Source organism: Salmo trutta, chromosome 28, assembly GCF_901001165.1.
Source record: "Salmo trutta chromosome 28, fSalTru1.1, whole genome shotgun sequence".
Lineage (NCBI taxonomy): Eukaryota > Metazoa > Chordata > Actinopteri > Salmoniformes > Salmonidae > Salmo > Salmo trutta.
Window position 1 is genome coordinate 6,922,789 of NC_042984.1, and position 16,203 is coordinate 6,938,991.

A 16,203-nucleotide genomic window follows, 5' to 3' on the forward strand; every position below is an offset into this window, starting at 1 on the left:
GTGACTGTTTTGTGTCAGGTTGTTGCCTTGTTCAATTCCTCCTCATACCGAAAGAAAAGTGTTCCAGCCACATTACTCAACACTACAATGAGATTGGTGTCGCAGGCGTCAGGCGATTCCATGAGAACACGAGGGATAATATATATGTCCTAACAGAATAAGTGTAAATTTGGTTTATATTCAAAGTTACAAAACAGGATTATCTGTTTGCTGTCTCTCTTTATGGACTGAATGAAACGGCTTCATTATATCCACAACCATTATTAGACTATTCATATAGCTGTGGTCATCATCTCCCCAGTCCGTCAGTCAGCTAGCCAGTCATCCAGCCAGTCAGTCAGCTAGCTAGTCATCCAGTTCGTCAGTCAGCTAGCCAGTCATCCAGCCAGTCAGTCAGCTAGCCAGTCATCCAGTTCGTCAGTCAGCTAGCCAGTCATCCAGCCAGTCAGTCAGCTAGCCAGTCATCCAGCCAGTCAGCCAGCTAGCCAGTCATCCAGTCCGTGAGTCAGCTAGCCAGTCATCCAGTCCGTCAGTCAGCTAGCCAGTCATCCAGCCAGTCAGTCAGCTAGCCAGTCATCCAGTCTGTCAGTCAGCTAGCCAGTCATCCAGTCCGTCAGTCAGCTAGCCAGTCATCCAGCCAGTCAGTCAGCTAGCCAGTCATCCAGCCAGTCAGTCAGCTAGCCAGTCATCCAGTCCGTCAGTCAGCTAGCCAGTCATCCAGTCCATGAGTCAGCTAGCCAGTCATCCAGTCCGTCAGTCAGCTAGCCAGTCATCCAGTCCATCAGTCAGCTAGCCAGTCATCCAGTCCGTCAGTCAGCTAGCCAGTCATCCAGTCCGTCAGTCAGCTAGCCAGCCATCCTGCCAGTCAGTCAGTTGGGTATTCCTTGGCTTTCTCCAAAGGAGCACGGTCATTTCAGCCCATCCAAAAGCTGGGTAACTTAGGTCCAACTGGCACAGTCGGCACATGGAGGTCCAACTGGCAAAGTCGGCACATGGAGATCCATGCTTGTTTTATTAAGGAGAGTGAGAGAAAGGGTGGAAGCAGCCAACTCTGCCCTTCTTCCCTCTACACAATTCTGTGTGGCTCAGTTAATAAGAGCAATGGCTCTAGCAAGGTCGCGGGTTCAATTCCCGCTGGGATCCCAAATACTAATATTGTCTGTACTCACTGTACTGTAAGTCACTTTGGATAATCGTCAAGCGTCTAGCATTTATTAAGAGCAGGAAGCCAACCCTGCCCTCCCTCCATCTAGATAGCCTTGATTCCAGGCTTGATGAAGTAGACTTAGGGAGTGCGATAATGTCCCAGCTAGATCAAAACGTTCTAAGGACCGTAGTGATTGTTAAGGCATGGTGATTGCCCTATGGTTATTTTGCATACAATATTCTCAGAACTTCCAAGGAACCAAATGTGAAAGCTGTGATGAAACCACCATCTAGACAACGCCGTTGTTGTTCTTCAGGACAGGAAGCTCTGGTTCGGGGCAGAAGCAGCCGTTGGTTTTCCAGCTGGTGTCTGCGTTCCGGGCCTCGCGTCTCTTCCTCCTGCTCTGCCACCTCCTCGCCACTGGCTCCAGGAAGAGAGACACAGAGGACAGCAGGTAACACCCCCCCGCCAGGTAGAAGGAGCAGTCATAGGTCTGGGTGTAGTCATACAGGAAACCTAGAGGATGGAAGACAAAGGAAGCGAAAAAGGGGAGACGTCATTCAATGCTAAAAAGAGAGAAACGGACATCCTTCCCATGACACCACAAATGACAGAAGACACCGCCACAAAGGGAGATGACCGTTAATAACGTCATTCAGGCAAATAACGTCATTCAAACGGAAAGAAACTGACATCTCCGACACCACACATTATGACAGAAGACACCGCCACAAAGGGAGATGACCGTTAATAACGCCATTCAGGCAAATAACGTCACTTGTTGACTCAATGAGAGAAGCAATGGATACACACTGTAGATATAGAATTACTTGAAATTTTAGATTCTATTTTTATGAAGACACACACAGAGACCGTTAATAACGTTAGCAATATCGAACAGAGAGAAACTGACATCCCCCTGGACACTACACGTTATAGTGACAAATGACACCACAGCAAATGGAGACCATTAGTAACGTCAACAGACTTCTCACTCACAATGTCAGAGTTAACTGTACTCAAAACGTGGGGGGGTAAACATAACTAACAATAACATCTGGCGTACATACTTACAGACAGAACATCATACAACTTCGAGAATCTTCTGGTCTAGAACTGAAAAACAATCTGCACAAGGCTACTCTCTGGGTGGTATGCTAACACACAGCCTGTATAGCTAGCTAGTTGTGGGGGGGGTCTGGGTGGAATGCTAACACACAGTCTGTATAGCTAGCTGGTTGTGGGTGGGGGGGTGGGGGGTGTCTGGGTGGAATGCTAACACACAGCCTGTATAGCTAGCTAGTTGTGGGTGGGTGGGGTGGGGAGGTCTGGGTGAAATGCTAACACACAGCCTGTATAGCTAGCTAGTTGTGGGGGGGTCTGGGCGGAATGCTAACACACAGCCTGTATAGCTAGCTGGTTGTGGGTGGGGGGGGGGTCTGGGTGGAATGCTAACACACAGCCTGTATAGCTAGCTGGTTGGGGGGGGGGTCTGGGTGGAATGCTAACACACAGCCTGTATAGCTAGCTGGTTGTGGGTGGGGGGGTGGGGGGTGTCTGGGTGGAATGCTAACACACAGCCTGTATAGCTAGCTAGTTGTGGGGGGGGGGGGGGGGGGGGGGGGTCTGGGTAGAATGCTAACACACAGCCTGTATAGCTAGCTGGTTGTGGGGAGGGGGTCTGGGTGGAATGCTAACACACAGCCTGTATAGCTAGCTAGTTGTGGGGGGGGTCTGGGTGGAATGCTAACACACAGCCTGTATAGCTAGCTGGTTGTGGGTGGGTGGGTGGGTGGGGGGGGGGTCTGGGTGGAATGCTAACACACAGCCTGTATAGCTAGCTGGTTGTGGGTGGGTGGGGGGGGAGGGGGGGTCTGGGTGGAATGCTAACACACAGCCTCTATAGCTAGCAGGTTGTGCAGGTGGGAGTCAGGGTGGAATGCTAACACACAGCCTGTATAGCTAGCTGGTTGTAGGTGGGGGGGTGGGGGTTGTGTGTCGGTGTCATGGTGGACTGCGGTGAGTTAAGTTCATCCTGCAGGACTAGCAGCATGGACGGTTAACATAGCAGCACGGTATTTCCTGACCCCAAACCCTGTAAGGGGTCACCAATAGTCACGTTTTGACCCTGGACTGTAGATCCCCTCTCAGGATGGCCTGACCAATTGGGAGACCCTCCCACCCCTCCCCAAAACCAACCCCCCTCTCTGTGTCAATAAATTCAAGGGTACCTCTTCTACAGGTTTTGAAGTCAAAAGTCACCCGTAAGAGGAATGTAGCGTTATTTTTCCTGGAAATAGGCTTACATCAGTGTTCGTAGACCACCGTTTCAAGATGGGAAAGTATTTACAAGATGTTTCAGTTTGCCATTTATATCTAGTAGACACCTGGATATAGCTAGGTCTCTGCAGAGTTACATTTGGACTGGTTTATACTTATTTATACTAGGTGATAAAATACCAGTTTGTCAATGTAGATCCCCTCTCAGCTCTCAAGACTCTCCTACCCCACTCTAATCCCCCTCTCTACAGTAGGTCATTGAGTTCAAGGTGGTTGAAGTTTTGACGTAAGGGGAATGCAGCTTTTTTTCTCCTGGAAATAGGCTTACATCTGTTCATAGACCACAGTTCCCAAGATGGGAAGGTGTTTACAAGATGTGAAGGTGTTTACAAGATGTGGAGGTGTTTCCAAGATGTGGAGGTGTTTACAAGATGTGAAGGTTTTTACAAGATGTGAAGGTTTTTACAAGATGTGGAGGTGTTTACAAGATGTTTTTTACAAGATGTGAAGGTGTTTACCAGATGTGGTGTTTACAAGATGTGAAGGTATTTATAAGATGTGACATATCTATTATAGTAGATGCATTGCAAAAAACATGTTTTTTACATAGCTAGGTCTGTATTTGGATTAGATCATATGTAGATTTGTTTATGCTAGTTTATACTACACTGAAAAAAAATATAAACATAACATGCAACAATTTCAAAGATTTTACTGAGTTACAGTTCATATAATGAAATCAGTCAATTGAAATAAATAAATTAGGCCTTAATCTATGGATTTCACATCACTGGGAATACAGACATGTATCATAGACACTTTAAAAATAAAGTTGGGGCGTGGATCAGAAAATCAGTCTATCTGGTGTGACCACCATTTGCCTCATGCAGCACGACACATCTCCTTCGCATAGAGTGGATCAGGCTGTTGATTGTGGCCTGTGGAATGTTGTCCCACCCCTCTTCAATGGCTGTGTGAAGTTACTGGATATTGGCTGGAACTGGAACACGCTGTCGTACACGTCGATCCAGAGCATCCCAAACATGCTCAATGGGTTACATGTCTGGTGAGTATGCAGGCCATGTAAGAACTAAGACATTTTCAGCTTCCAGGAATTGTGTACAGATCCTTGCAACATCGGGCCGTGCATTACCATGCTGAAACATGAGGTGATGGTGGCGGATGAACGGCACGACAATGGGCCTCAGGATCTCATCACAGTATCTCTGTGCATTCAAATTGCCGTTGATAAAGGCAATTGTATTTGTTGTCCGTAGCTTATGCCTGCCCATATCATAACCCCACCGCCACCATGGGGCACTCTGTTCACAACGTTAACATTAGCAAACCGTTCGCCTACACGACACCATACATGCTGTCTGCCATCTGCTCGGTACAGTTGAAACCCAGATTCATCCATGAAGAGCACACTTCTCCAGCGTGCCAGTGGCCATCGACGGTGAGCATTTGCCCACTGAAGTTGGTTACGATGCCAAACTGCAGTCAGGTCAAGACCCTGATGAGAACGAGGAGCACAAAGATGATCTTCCCTCGGTTTCTGACAGTTTGTGGAGAAATTATTCAGTTGTGCAAACCCACAGTTTCATCAGCTGTCCGAGTGGCTGGTCTCAGATGATCCCTGCAGGTGAAGAAGCAGGATGTAGAGGTCCTGGGCTGGAGTGGCTACAACATTGGAGGAGGCATATGGTAGAGAAATTAACATTAAATTCTCTAGCAACAACTTTGGTAGGCTTTCCTGCAGTCAGCATGCCAATTGCATGCTCCCTAAAACTTGAGACATCTGTGGCATTGTGTTGTGTGACAAAACTGCACATTTTAGAGCGGCCTTTTATTGTCCCCAGCAGAAGGTGCACCTACGTAAAGATCATGCTGTTTAATCAGCTTGTTGATATGCCACACCTGGATTGTCTTGACAAAGGAGAAATGCTCAATAACAGGGATCTAAACAAATGTATGCACAACATTTCAGAGAAATATGCTTCTTGTGCATATGGAAAATGTCTGGGATCTTTTATTTCAGCTCATGAAACATGGGACCAACACTTTACATGTTGCGTTTATATTTTTGTTCAGTATAGTTTATGATAATGAAATACTAGTTTATCAATGGGAGAGAAAAGAGGGAAGCCCTCTGAGAATACCTCGGCTGGTGTTGGCATTGAGAAACCCATAATCACCTACAGTAACCTGGGCCATTCATCAACATATCAGAGTAGGAGTTCTGATCTAGGATCAGTTTAGTTATTTTTGGATCATAATGAATAAGATTACATGGATAAGGGGGGACCTGATCCTAGACCAGCACTCCTACCCAGAGACACAGACTTTTGGACATAAACATTACCTTATATAACACTCAAAGCACAAACCTGTTCTGTTGATTGAAAGCCAATTATTTATTTTTTTAAGTTGAAACAGTCTGGACTGGAACCAAATTATGAATGAACACAACATTGTTTTTCTAAGGCTATGCTGGCCTAGAAGGTTGGACGCTTCTACATCTGCATTGCTTGCTGTTTGGGGTTGTCACAGTTGTCGTACTGGAGAGAAGACCAAGGCGCAGCGGGAATGTGGATACTCATCTTTTTTTAATGAAATAACACGCAAAGCATACACAGTGAAAAAACAATAAATGAGACTCACGACAAGAACAGTTTTGCAGGCTAACAAACGCAGTGCAAAAACAACTACCCACAACCCCAAAGAAAAACACACACTACTATATAGGACTCCCAATCAAAGGCAACTCAACACACCTGCCTTCAATTGGGAGTCCAATCACCAACACAACACTTAACACACACAAAAACCCTGCCACATCCTGACCAAAACTAATACAATTGCTCCCTCTGCTGGTCAGGACGTGACAGGGGTTTTAGGCTGGGTTTCTGTACAGCACTTTGTGACATCAGCTGATGTAAGAAAGGCTTTATAAATACATTTGATTGATGAAACGTGAGCATGCATTTCTTCTCCAATCAACCTCCAAACAGCTGAACTATAGGTTATTTCTCACCTGGCTGTTTCTGTCTTCGAAACAAGAACACACACACACACACACACACACACACACGCACACACGCACACACGCACACACGCACACACGCACACACGCACACACGCACACACGCACACACACACACACACACACAGATGATTGAGTTATACAAGAATGTTTGTGTGTGTGTGTGTGTGTGTGTGTGTGTGTGTGTGTGTGTGTGTGTGTGTGTGTGTGTGTGTGTGTGTGTGTGTGTGTGTGTGTAAGATTCCCTCACCTGCGAGAGGAGGTCCTGTCAGACAGCCGAGGCCTACGAAGAACATAGAGAATCCCATGGAGTTGTTGAGTTTTTCTTGTCCTACCAGGTCCACCTGAGGAGAAAATGAACCCAGAAACATTGGTCTGACTAAATAGTCTGTGTTACTAAACTAACTATGTAGGAACACAACACAGAACATGTACATCAAAACAAATTTGCATTATGGATCGAACCTATCTTTTTTTTTTACCATTTCTTTACTTTTTACTTTCCACATTTTGTTGTGTTACAGCCTGAATTTAGGCTGTGGCGTACTGCATTAGCATCAAATAGCCCCCGCGATATGCACCTTTTCAGGGAAGTCAGGAACCAATACACGCAGTCAGTTAGGAAAGCTAAGGTTAGCTTTTTAAAACAGAAATTTGCTTCCTGCAGCACTAATTCCAAAAAGTTTTGGGACACTGTAAAGTCCATGGAGAAAAAGACCACCTCTTCTCAGCTGCCCACTGCACTGAGGCTAGGAAACACTGTCACCACCAATAAATCTACGATAATCGATCATTTCAATAAGCATTTTTTATTGGCTGGCCATGCTTTCCACCTGGCTACCCCTACCCCGGGCCAACATCTCAGCACCCCCCGCAGCAACTTACCCAAGCCCCTCCACTTCTCCTTCACCCAAATCCAGACAGCTGCTGTTCTGAAAGAGCTGCAAAATCTGGATCCCTACAAATCAGCTGGGCTAGACAATCTGGACCCTCTCTTTCTAAAATTATCTGCCGAAATTGTTGCAACCCCTATTACTAGCCTATTCAACCTCTCTTTCGTATCGTCTGAGATCCCCAAAGAATGGAAAGCTGCTGTGGTCACCCCCCTCTTCAAAGGGTGAGAGACTCTAGACCCAAATTGCTACAGACCTATATCTATCCTACCCTGCATCTCTAAGGTCTTCGAAAGCCAAGTTAACAAACAGATCACCGACCATTTCGAATCCCACCGTACCTTCTCCACTATGCAATCTGGTTTCCGAGCTGGTCATGGGTGCACCTCAGCCACGCTCAAGGTCCTAAATGATATCATAACTGCCATCGATAAAAGACAGTACTGTGCAGCCGTCTTCATCGACCTGGCCAAGGCTTTCGACTCTGTCAATCATCGCATTCTTATCGGCAGACTCAATAGCCTTGGCTTCTCAAATGACTGCCTCGCCTGGTTCACCAACTACTTCTCAGATAGAGTTCAGTGTGTAAAATCGGAGGGCCTGTTGTCCGGACCTCTGGGAGTCTCTATGGGGGTGCCACAGGGTTCAATTCTCGGGCCGACTCTTTTCTCTGTATTTATAAATGATGTCACTCTTGCGGCTGGTGATTCTCTGATCCACCTCTACGCAGACGACACCATTCTGCATACATCTGGCCCTTCTTTGGACACTGTGCTAACAAACCTCCAAACGAGCTTCAATGTCATACAACTCTCCTTCCGTGGCCTCCAACTGCTTTTAAATGCCAGTAAAACTAAGTGCATGCTCTTCAACCGATCGCTGCCCACACCTGCCCGCCCGTCCAGCATCACTACTCTGGACGGTTCTGACCTAGAATATGTGGACAACTACAAATACCTGGGTGTCTGGTCAGACTGTAAACTCTCCTTCCAGACTCACATAAAGCATCTCCAATCCAAAATGAAATCTAATATCGGCTTCCTATTTCGCAACAAAGCATCCTTCACTCATGCTGCCAAACATACCCTCGTAAAACTGACCATCCTACCGATCCTTGACTTGGCGATGTCAATTACAAAATAGCCTTCAACACTCTACTCAGCAAACTGGATGTAGTCTATCACAGTGCCATCCGTTTTGTCACCAAAGCCCTATATACTACCCACTACTGCGACCTGTATGCTCTCGTTGGCTGGCCCTCACTACAAATTCGTTGCCAAACCCACTGGCTCCAGGTCATCTTAAGTCTATGCTAGGTAAAGCCCCGTCTTATCTCAGCTTATTGGTCACCATAGCAGCACCCACCCGTAGCATGCGCTCCAGCAGGTATATTTCACTGGTCGCCCCCTTTGGCCGCCTTTCCTTCCAGTTCTCTGCTGCCAATGACTGGAACGAATTGCAAAAATCACTGAAGCTGGAGTCATATCTTCCTCTCTAACTTTAAGCATCAGCTGTCAGAGCAACTTACCAATCACTGTACCTGTACACAGCCAATCTGTAAACAGCACACCCAACTACCTCATCCATATTGTTATTTATCCTCTTGCTCTTTTGCACCCCAGTATCTCTACTTGCACATCATCATCTGCACATTATCACTCCAGTGTTATTGCTAAATTGTAATTATTCTGCCTCTATGGCCTATTTATTGCCTTACATCCCTACTCTTCTGCATTTGCACACACTGTACATCGATTTTTCTATTGTGTTATTGACTGTACATTTGTTTATGTGTAACTCTGTGTTTTTGTCACACTGCTTTGCTTTATCTTGGCCAGGTCGAAGTTGTAAGTGAGAACTTGTTCTCAACTGGCCTACCTGGTTAAATAAAGGGGAAATAAAAATAAATAACTAATATACCCTGCTGTAGGTTTTTACTCCAACCCTGTTCCTGGAGAGCTACCGTCCTGTAGATTTTTGCTCCAACCACAATCTAGCGCACCTGATTTAAATAATTAGCTGGTTGATAAACTGAATCAGGTTAGTTACAACTGGGGTTGGAGTAAAACCCTACAGCAGGGTAGCTCTCCAGGAACAAGGTTGGAGTAAAAACCTACAGCAGGGTAGCTCTCCAGGAATAGGGTTGGAGTAAAAACCTACAGCAGGGTAGCTCTCCAGGAACAGGGTTGGAAAAACCCTGGTATGTGGTGTACTGTCACAGCGATAAGAAGAGTGGGTCCATGCATTTATATTTTAGTCATTTAGCAGACACTCTTATCCAGTGCGACCTACAGTAGTGAATGCATACATTTTGAGATTAGTCCCCCATCAAACCCATGCTCTACCAACTGAACCACAAGGGACCATGCCACTGCTTGAGGTGAGTACCCATGGTAGCTAACCTCCTTCCACTACACCACTTAGTTCACACACACACCTCGGACGCTTTTATCGAAAACAACTTACAGTCCTCTAGTCTCTATTTCCCATCATATATTACCTACAATAATCATATATTACCTACAATAATCTGTTAAATCACACAATATGACTAGAGGCATTAAAGACTAGAGGGATTAAAGACTAGAGGGATTAAAGACTAGCGGGATTAAAGACTAGAGGGATTAAAGACTAGCGGGATTAAAGACTAGAGGGATTAAAGACTAGAGGGATTAAAGACTAGAGGGATTAAAGACTAGAGGGATTAAAGACTAGAGGGATTAAAGACTAGAGGGATTAAAGACTAGAGGGATTAAAGACTAGCGGGATTAAAGACTAGAGGGATTAAAGACTAGAGGGATTAAAGACTAGCGGGATTAAAGACTAGAGGGATTAAAGACTAGAGGGATTAAAGACTAGAGGCATTAAAGACTAGAGGGATTAAAGACTAGAGGGATTAAAGACTAGCGGGATTAAAGACTAGAGGGATTAAAGACTAGAGGGATTAAAGACTAGAGGCATTAAAGACTAGCGGGATTAAAGACTAGAGGGATTAAAGACTAGAGGGATTAAAGACTAGAGGGATTAAAGACTAGAGGGATTAAAGACTAGCGGCATCGAAGACAAGAGGCATGAAAGTGTCATGACTTCTATTCTGAACTGGTTTGAAGGAAGTTTGAAGGACGTGTTAAGACGTACAAGAACATGATGGCTGTTGGCTGACTTGTGTGTTTCATACACTTGCTTTTTTTGCTTTGTCTGAGTGTGTTCGACTGGGAGTGAGGTGAGATAACAGACCCCATCTGCAGATGTCCTAGACTGGTATCAGTCCACACACACATTCTCCATCTCATATCACTCCGCATGTCCAAGGCCACAAAGACACACACACACACACACACACACACACACACACACAAACTCCGCTCAATGGCTGGATTGTGTGAAACGGCATAGATCAGCAAAAAAGTGATCAGATCCTTCAAAGACCCTGTTCCGAATGGTTGGTCAGCTATTTTAAAAAGACTGTTATCTCTCTCAATAGATATCACTAGTGCTGCATTCTAATCCGAATCAGAAAACTTTATTAACACGTAACAAATGTTACTAGCAATTCCTCTCAAGAAATCTCTCTCTTATCTCCCCTAAATGGTTATTTTATTTATCATCATTGATTGGTGAGTGGTATCTAAGTTACCTGGAAAGAAAATAAGAATTTGCACGCTTTGCCAGTATCACTAGATTATTAAGTATGGCCTTGTCTCTCGGCTGCTGATATGTAAACTCACACGTAGTCTGTAAGTTTTCTTTTCTTAAAATAAATCATCGAATTACTCAGCTAGAAATAGAAAATTGATGCCCTTTTTTTTCCAATTATTGAATTGGAATTTCAGTTAACTTCCTGAATTGACTGACTGAAATTCTTCGACTCGATCCCAACCTAGGACCCGCAGTAGCTGTGCCATGTAACCACCGCAGAACATGGCTTAATAGACAAAACACTGGTATATGTTCAGGCTTGTGCTTTGTGTGGTGTGTGATTCTTACCAGGACAGGCAGTAGCAGTGCCATGTAACCACCGCAGAAGATGGCAAAGAAAACAGCATAGACCATGAGCAGGATGTAGGTGTTAGCCAGCGGGGCAAACAGGTTGACCACTCCACACAGGATCAGGTAGGCCTTGTGGTAGTGGTACTTATGGAACAGGTTCTTATCCGCTAGCCAACCAGAGCCAAGCTGGGCTATAGTCTCTGTGATACCTGGAGGGAGAGGATAGGGAAAAGGAGGGGGAGAAGAAGAGGGAGAAGGAGAGGGAGAGGGAAAAGGGGAGGTAGAGAGAGAAAGAAAGGAGAGCGGGAGAGGGGGAAGGAGAGGTGGGAGAGAGGGAGAAGGAGAGGGAGAAGGGGAGGTAGAGAGAGAGAGAAAGAAAGGAGAGCGGGAGAGGGGGAGAAGGAGAGGGAGAGGGAGAAGGAGGGAGAAGAGGGAGAAGGAGAGGGAGAAGGAGGGAGAAGGAGAGGTGGGAGAGAGGGAGAGGCACAGACATAACAAGTCGCTTCAGCAAAATGCAGAGTTGGGGAAGCCACTCTGAAAATATAATTTACCAAGCTACCAAATACTTCTCACTGGAAGAAGTTAAGCTACACTAAAGCTACCTTTAAGAAACATATAGTTTACTTAGCTAAAGTTACTTTGAAAACGTAGTTCACTACATCCAAACTACAGTGAACAAAAAATAAACGCAACATGGAACAATTTCAAAGATGTTATTTACATTTCATATAAGGAAATCAGTCAATTGAAATAAATTCATTCATCATTAAGCTCCCGAGTGGCGCAGGGATCTAAGGCACTGCATCTCAGTGCTGGAGGCGTCACTACAGACACCCTGGTTTGAATCCAGGCTGTATCACAACTGGCTGTGATTGGGAGTCCCATAGGGCGGCACACAATTGGCCCAGGGTCGTTAGGGTTTGGCCGGTGTCATTGTAAATAAGAATTTGTTCTTAACTGACTTGCCTGGTTAAATAAAGGTATAAGAATAATAATCATCTATGGATTTCACATGAGTGGGAATACAGATGTGCATCTGTTGGTCACATATACTTTTTAAATAGTTAGGGGCGTGGATTAGATGACCAGTCAGTATCTGGTGTGACCAGCATTTGCCTCATGCAGTACGACATCTCCTTCGCATAGAGGCTGTTGATTGTGGCCTGTGGAATGTTGTCTTCCTCCTCTTCAATGGAACTGGAACACGCTGTCGTACACGTCGATCCACAGCATCCCAAACATGCTCAATGGGTGACATGTCTGGTGAGAATGCAGGCCATGGAAGAACTGAGACATTTTCAGCTTCCAGGAATTGTGTACAGATCCTTGCAACATGGGGCCGTGCGTTATCATGTTGAAACATGAGGTGATGGTGGCGGATGAACGGCACGACAATGGACCTCAGGATCTCATCACAGTATCTCTGTGCATTCAAATTTCCATCGATAAAATGAAATTGTGTTTGTTGTCTGTAGCTTATGCCTGCCCATACCATAACCCCACCTCCACCATGGGGCACTCTGTTCACAACGTTGACATCAGCAAACCGCTCGTTCACACGATGGCATACACACTGTCTGCCTTCTGCCCATTAATAGTTGAAATCGGGATTCATCTGTGAAGAGCTCACTTATCCAGCATGCCAGTGGTCATCGAAGGTGAGCATTTTCCCACTGAAGTCAGCTACGACGCCGAACTGGAGTCAGGTCAAGACCCTGGTTAGGACGATGAGCATGCAGACGAGCTTCCCTGAGATTTGTGCAAAAATTATTTGCTTGTGTTTCATCAGCTGTCCAGGTGGCTGGTCTCAGACAATCCCGCAGGTGAAGAAGCCGGATGTGGAGGTCCTTGGCTGGCGTGGTTACACGTGGTCTGCGGTTGTGAGGCCACTTGGACATACTACCAAGTTCTCTAAAATGACATTGAAGGCAGCTTATGGTAGATAAATGAACATTAAATTATCTGGCAACAGCTCTGGTGGACATTCCTGCAGTCAACATGCCAATTGCACACTCCCTCAAAGCTTGAGAACTCTGTGGCATTGTGTTGTGTGACAAAACTGCACATTTTAGAGTTGCATTTTATTCTCCCCAGCACAAGGTGTAACTCTGTAGTGATCATGCTGTTTAATCAGCTTCTTGATATGCCACACCTGTCAGGTGGATAGATTATCTAGGCAAAGGAGAAATGCTCACTAAACAAATGTGTGCAATTTTTGGGGGGAGAAATAATCTTTTTGCGTGTATGGAACATTCTTGGGATCTTTTATTTCAGCTCATGAAACATGGGATCAAAACTTTACATGTTACGTTTATATTTTTGTTGAGTGAAAAATTATTATATGTAAATCTGAAATTTACCACTACATGGTAAAACAGTAGTGTGTAGTTTCAGTAGTTAGCTACACCGCTACATGCTAAAACAGTAGTGTGTAGTTCATGTAGTTAGCTACACCGCTACATGGTACATTTTTTTTTTTTAATTAATTAAAACGTAGTTATGAATATAACTACTGTTCTCTGAAGGAGGGAACGAGGTTTAACTTACTATGCTGCCCTACCAAGCAAAAAGGCAGTAACTGCTCTTGGCGTGGAACTGAGAAAAACTTTATGTTGTTACTTTTAACATGAACCCCATTTTCTCCAAAACGCAATACAATAGAGGCAGGATACTTGTCGACATGATTAAGCATGTATTTAATGTAGCAAAAATGACATTAACTCATTTTTCGATCAAATGAGCAGTTACTGCCTTTTTGCTTGGTAGAGCAGTATGGGCGAGTCAACGACCAATCCTATTCACCTAAAGCAAACTGAAATCACACCCAACGGGCCAATGGATGCCGAGCCCGCCCTCAGAAGCCCTGCCTTCCTGGCTATAATACCAGGGCTTGCATCCATTTCCTCATTTCAGTACCACTCTTCAGCGAGCTCAAACCCCCTTACGGCACAGGGCCAAAATAGGGAACAGTAGTCGGTCATTCTGTAAAACATATTATGGGGACATACACCTAAGGCAGGAAACTGTGGTAACCCTGATAATATGCACTCTGTGCTGCCGCCCATCAAGGCAGTCCAATTCTCAAACACACAGGAAACTGTGGTAACCCGGACAAAACGCTGCCTGACATAGACCATGGTGACCCAAGTCCATAGACCACACGGTTCCAAGAACAATACTTACCTTGCGAGCGTGAAAAGTCATAACTCGTACAAGGAACCACAAGTCCAAAACCACAGGGCACCTACTGTGACTTGATAATGCGCATTAGCACGCCTCATCATAGCAGCCATAGGCTCAAACTCACAGGGAAACTGTGGTAATCCGGATAAATACACAACCTGCTCTTGCACTGAGATGCAGTGCCTTAGACCGCTGCGCCACTCGGGAGCCTCCACAATCCAACAAGAAAAGTTAGAAAGTGCCCTCCGAGCTGGATTAGCGAAACAGACAGCTGGTCACAACGGGGAGATCCTTGTTCCTATCCACATATGTGCGTAAAGTCTGCACCGGACACAGGCTATGCAACCTCCGTTGTTCACTGGAAGGAAACAGAAGACGTGAGAAAGGGAACAGCTGGAAAGCCATAAAAGCTGTAAGACATAGGCTTAACCTTGGAAACTCACACAGAGCGTCCAGGACCAACGCCAGGTCCCAGGTCAGTGCCATAGGTTTAGACCCTGGTCCGAGCCGATGCACCCATTTCATGAACCGCACCACAAGAGGATTGAGACCCTGGGGTAGAGCCGTCCAAACCTACATGACACAGCAAAATGGCTGCCATATAAAGAAGGGCCCTGCTTGAAAAACTATTGCAAGAACATCAAAATGTCCACAAAAGAGTTCTGAAAAGGAGGAACTCCCTCAAACGCCACTTACTGTACATGTATACAACCCTCTGGTAGAGGGCGCACGCATCGACTGTATAGGCGTAATCACGTTCGAGGGTAAACCCCTAGCCTTCAAATTCAACCTTTCAGGGGTCAAACTCACAGATCCCATATCTGCGGACATTGGTGCCAAAGCCTCCCGTGCACATGGGATAACGTCCACCGGAGGAATGCATAGAGCAGGGTCTGAGGCCACTGATATGCTGACGCATCCGTCCCCAACGGAGCGCCAAGATTCCTTACTGAGAAGACCGCACGATAATTCACAATGCGTAATATCTACACCGGACCCCCCCCCCCCCCCTCCTGGAAAGTAGACCCGCACCCATGTTGAGAGATCTGGGTAAATACGTCACCCTGAGCGACAGGGAACGCACACTTTTCCATACAAGCAAATAACGTGTCAGGTTTAGCAGAGAGAGAGGCCGTGTCCCTCCCTGCCTGTTGATGTACGCTACCACCGTCCTGTTGTCTATCAGACCCAATAACCTCAGGCACAGAGCAATAACCTCAGGCACAGAGCAATAACCTCAGGCACAGAGCAATAACCTCAGGCACAGAGCAATAACCTCAGGCACAGACCAAATAACCTCAGGCACAGACCAAATAACCTCAGGCACAGACCAAATAACCTCAGGCACAGACCAATAACCTCAGGCACAGAGCAATAACCTCAGGCACAGAGCAATAACCTCAGGCACAGAGCAATAACCTCAGGCACAGAGCAATAACCTCAGGCACAGAGCAATAACCTCAGGCACAGAGCAATAACCTCAGGCACAGAGCAATAACCTCAGGCACAGACCAAATAACCTCAGGCACAGACCAAATAACCTCAGGCACAGACCAAATAACCTCAGGCACAGACCAAATAACCTCAGGCACAGACCAAATAACCTCAGGCACAGACCAAATAACCTCAGGCACAGACCAATAACCTCAGGCACAGACCAATAA

The 16,203-nt window shown here is 45.7% G+C and overlaps 1 protein-coding gene across 3 annotated transcripts in view; it reads right to left on the bottom strand.

The window, feature by feature from the left end:
- Positions 1-977: 977 nt before the first annotated feature.
- LOC115165345 (monocarboxylate transporter 5) overlaps positions 978-16,203 on the bottom strand; it is a 77,325-nt gene continuing 62,099 nt past the window's right edge. For 2 of the 3 annotated variants that reach the window (XM_029718415.1, XM_029718414.1), the window contains 3 exons: positions 11,354-11,565; positions 6,724-6,817; positions 978-1,663 (listed from right to left, as the gene is read on the bottom strand). In XM_029718415.1, the coding sequence (XP_029574275.1) occupies positions 1,437-1,663; positions 6,724-6,817; positions 11,354-11,565 (533 nt within the window). In that variant the 3' untranslated portion in view covers positions 978-1,436. Of the gene's footprint in view, positions 1,664-6,017; positions 6,479-6,723; positions 6,818-11,353; positions 11,566-16,203 lie in introns of those variants that run through there. The other variant, XM_029718416.1, reaches the window with a different exon arrangement.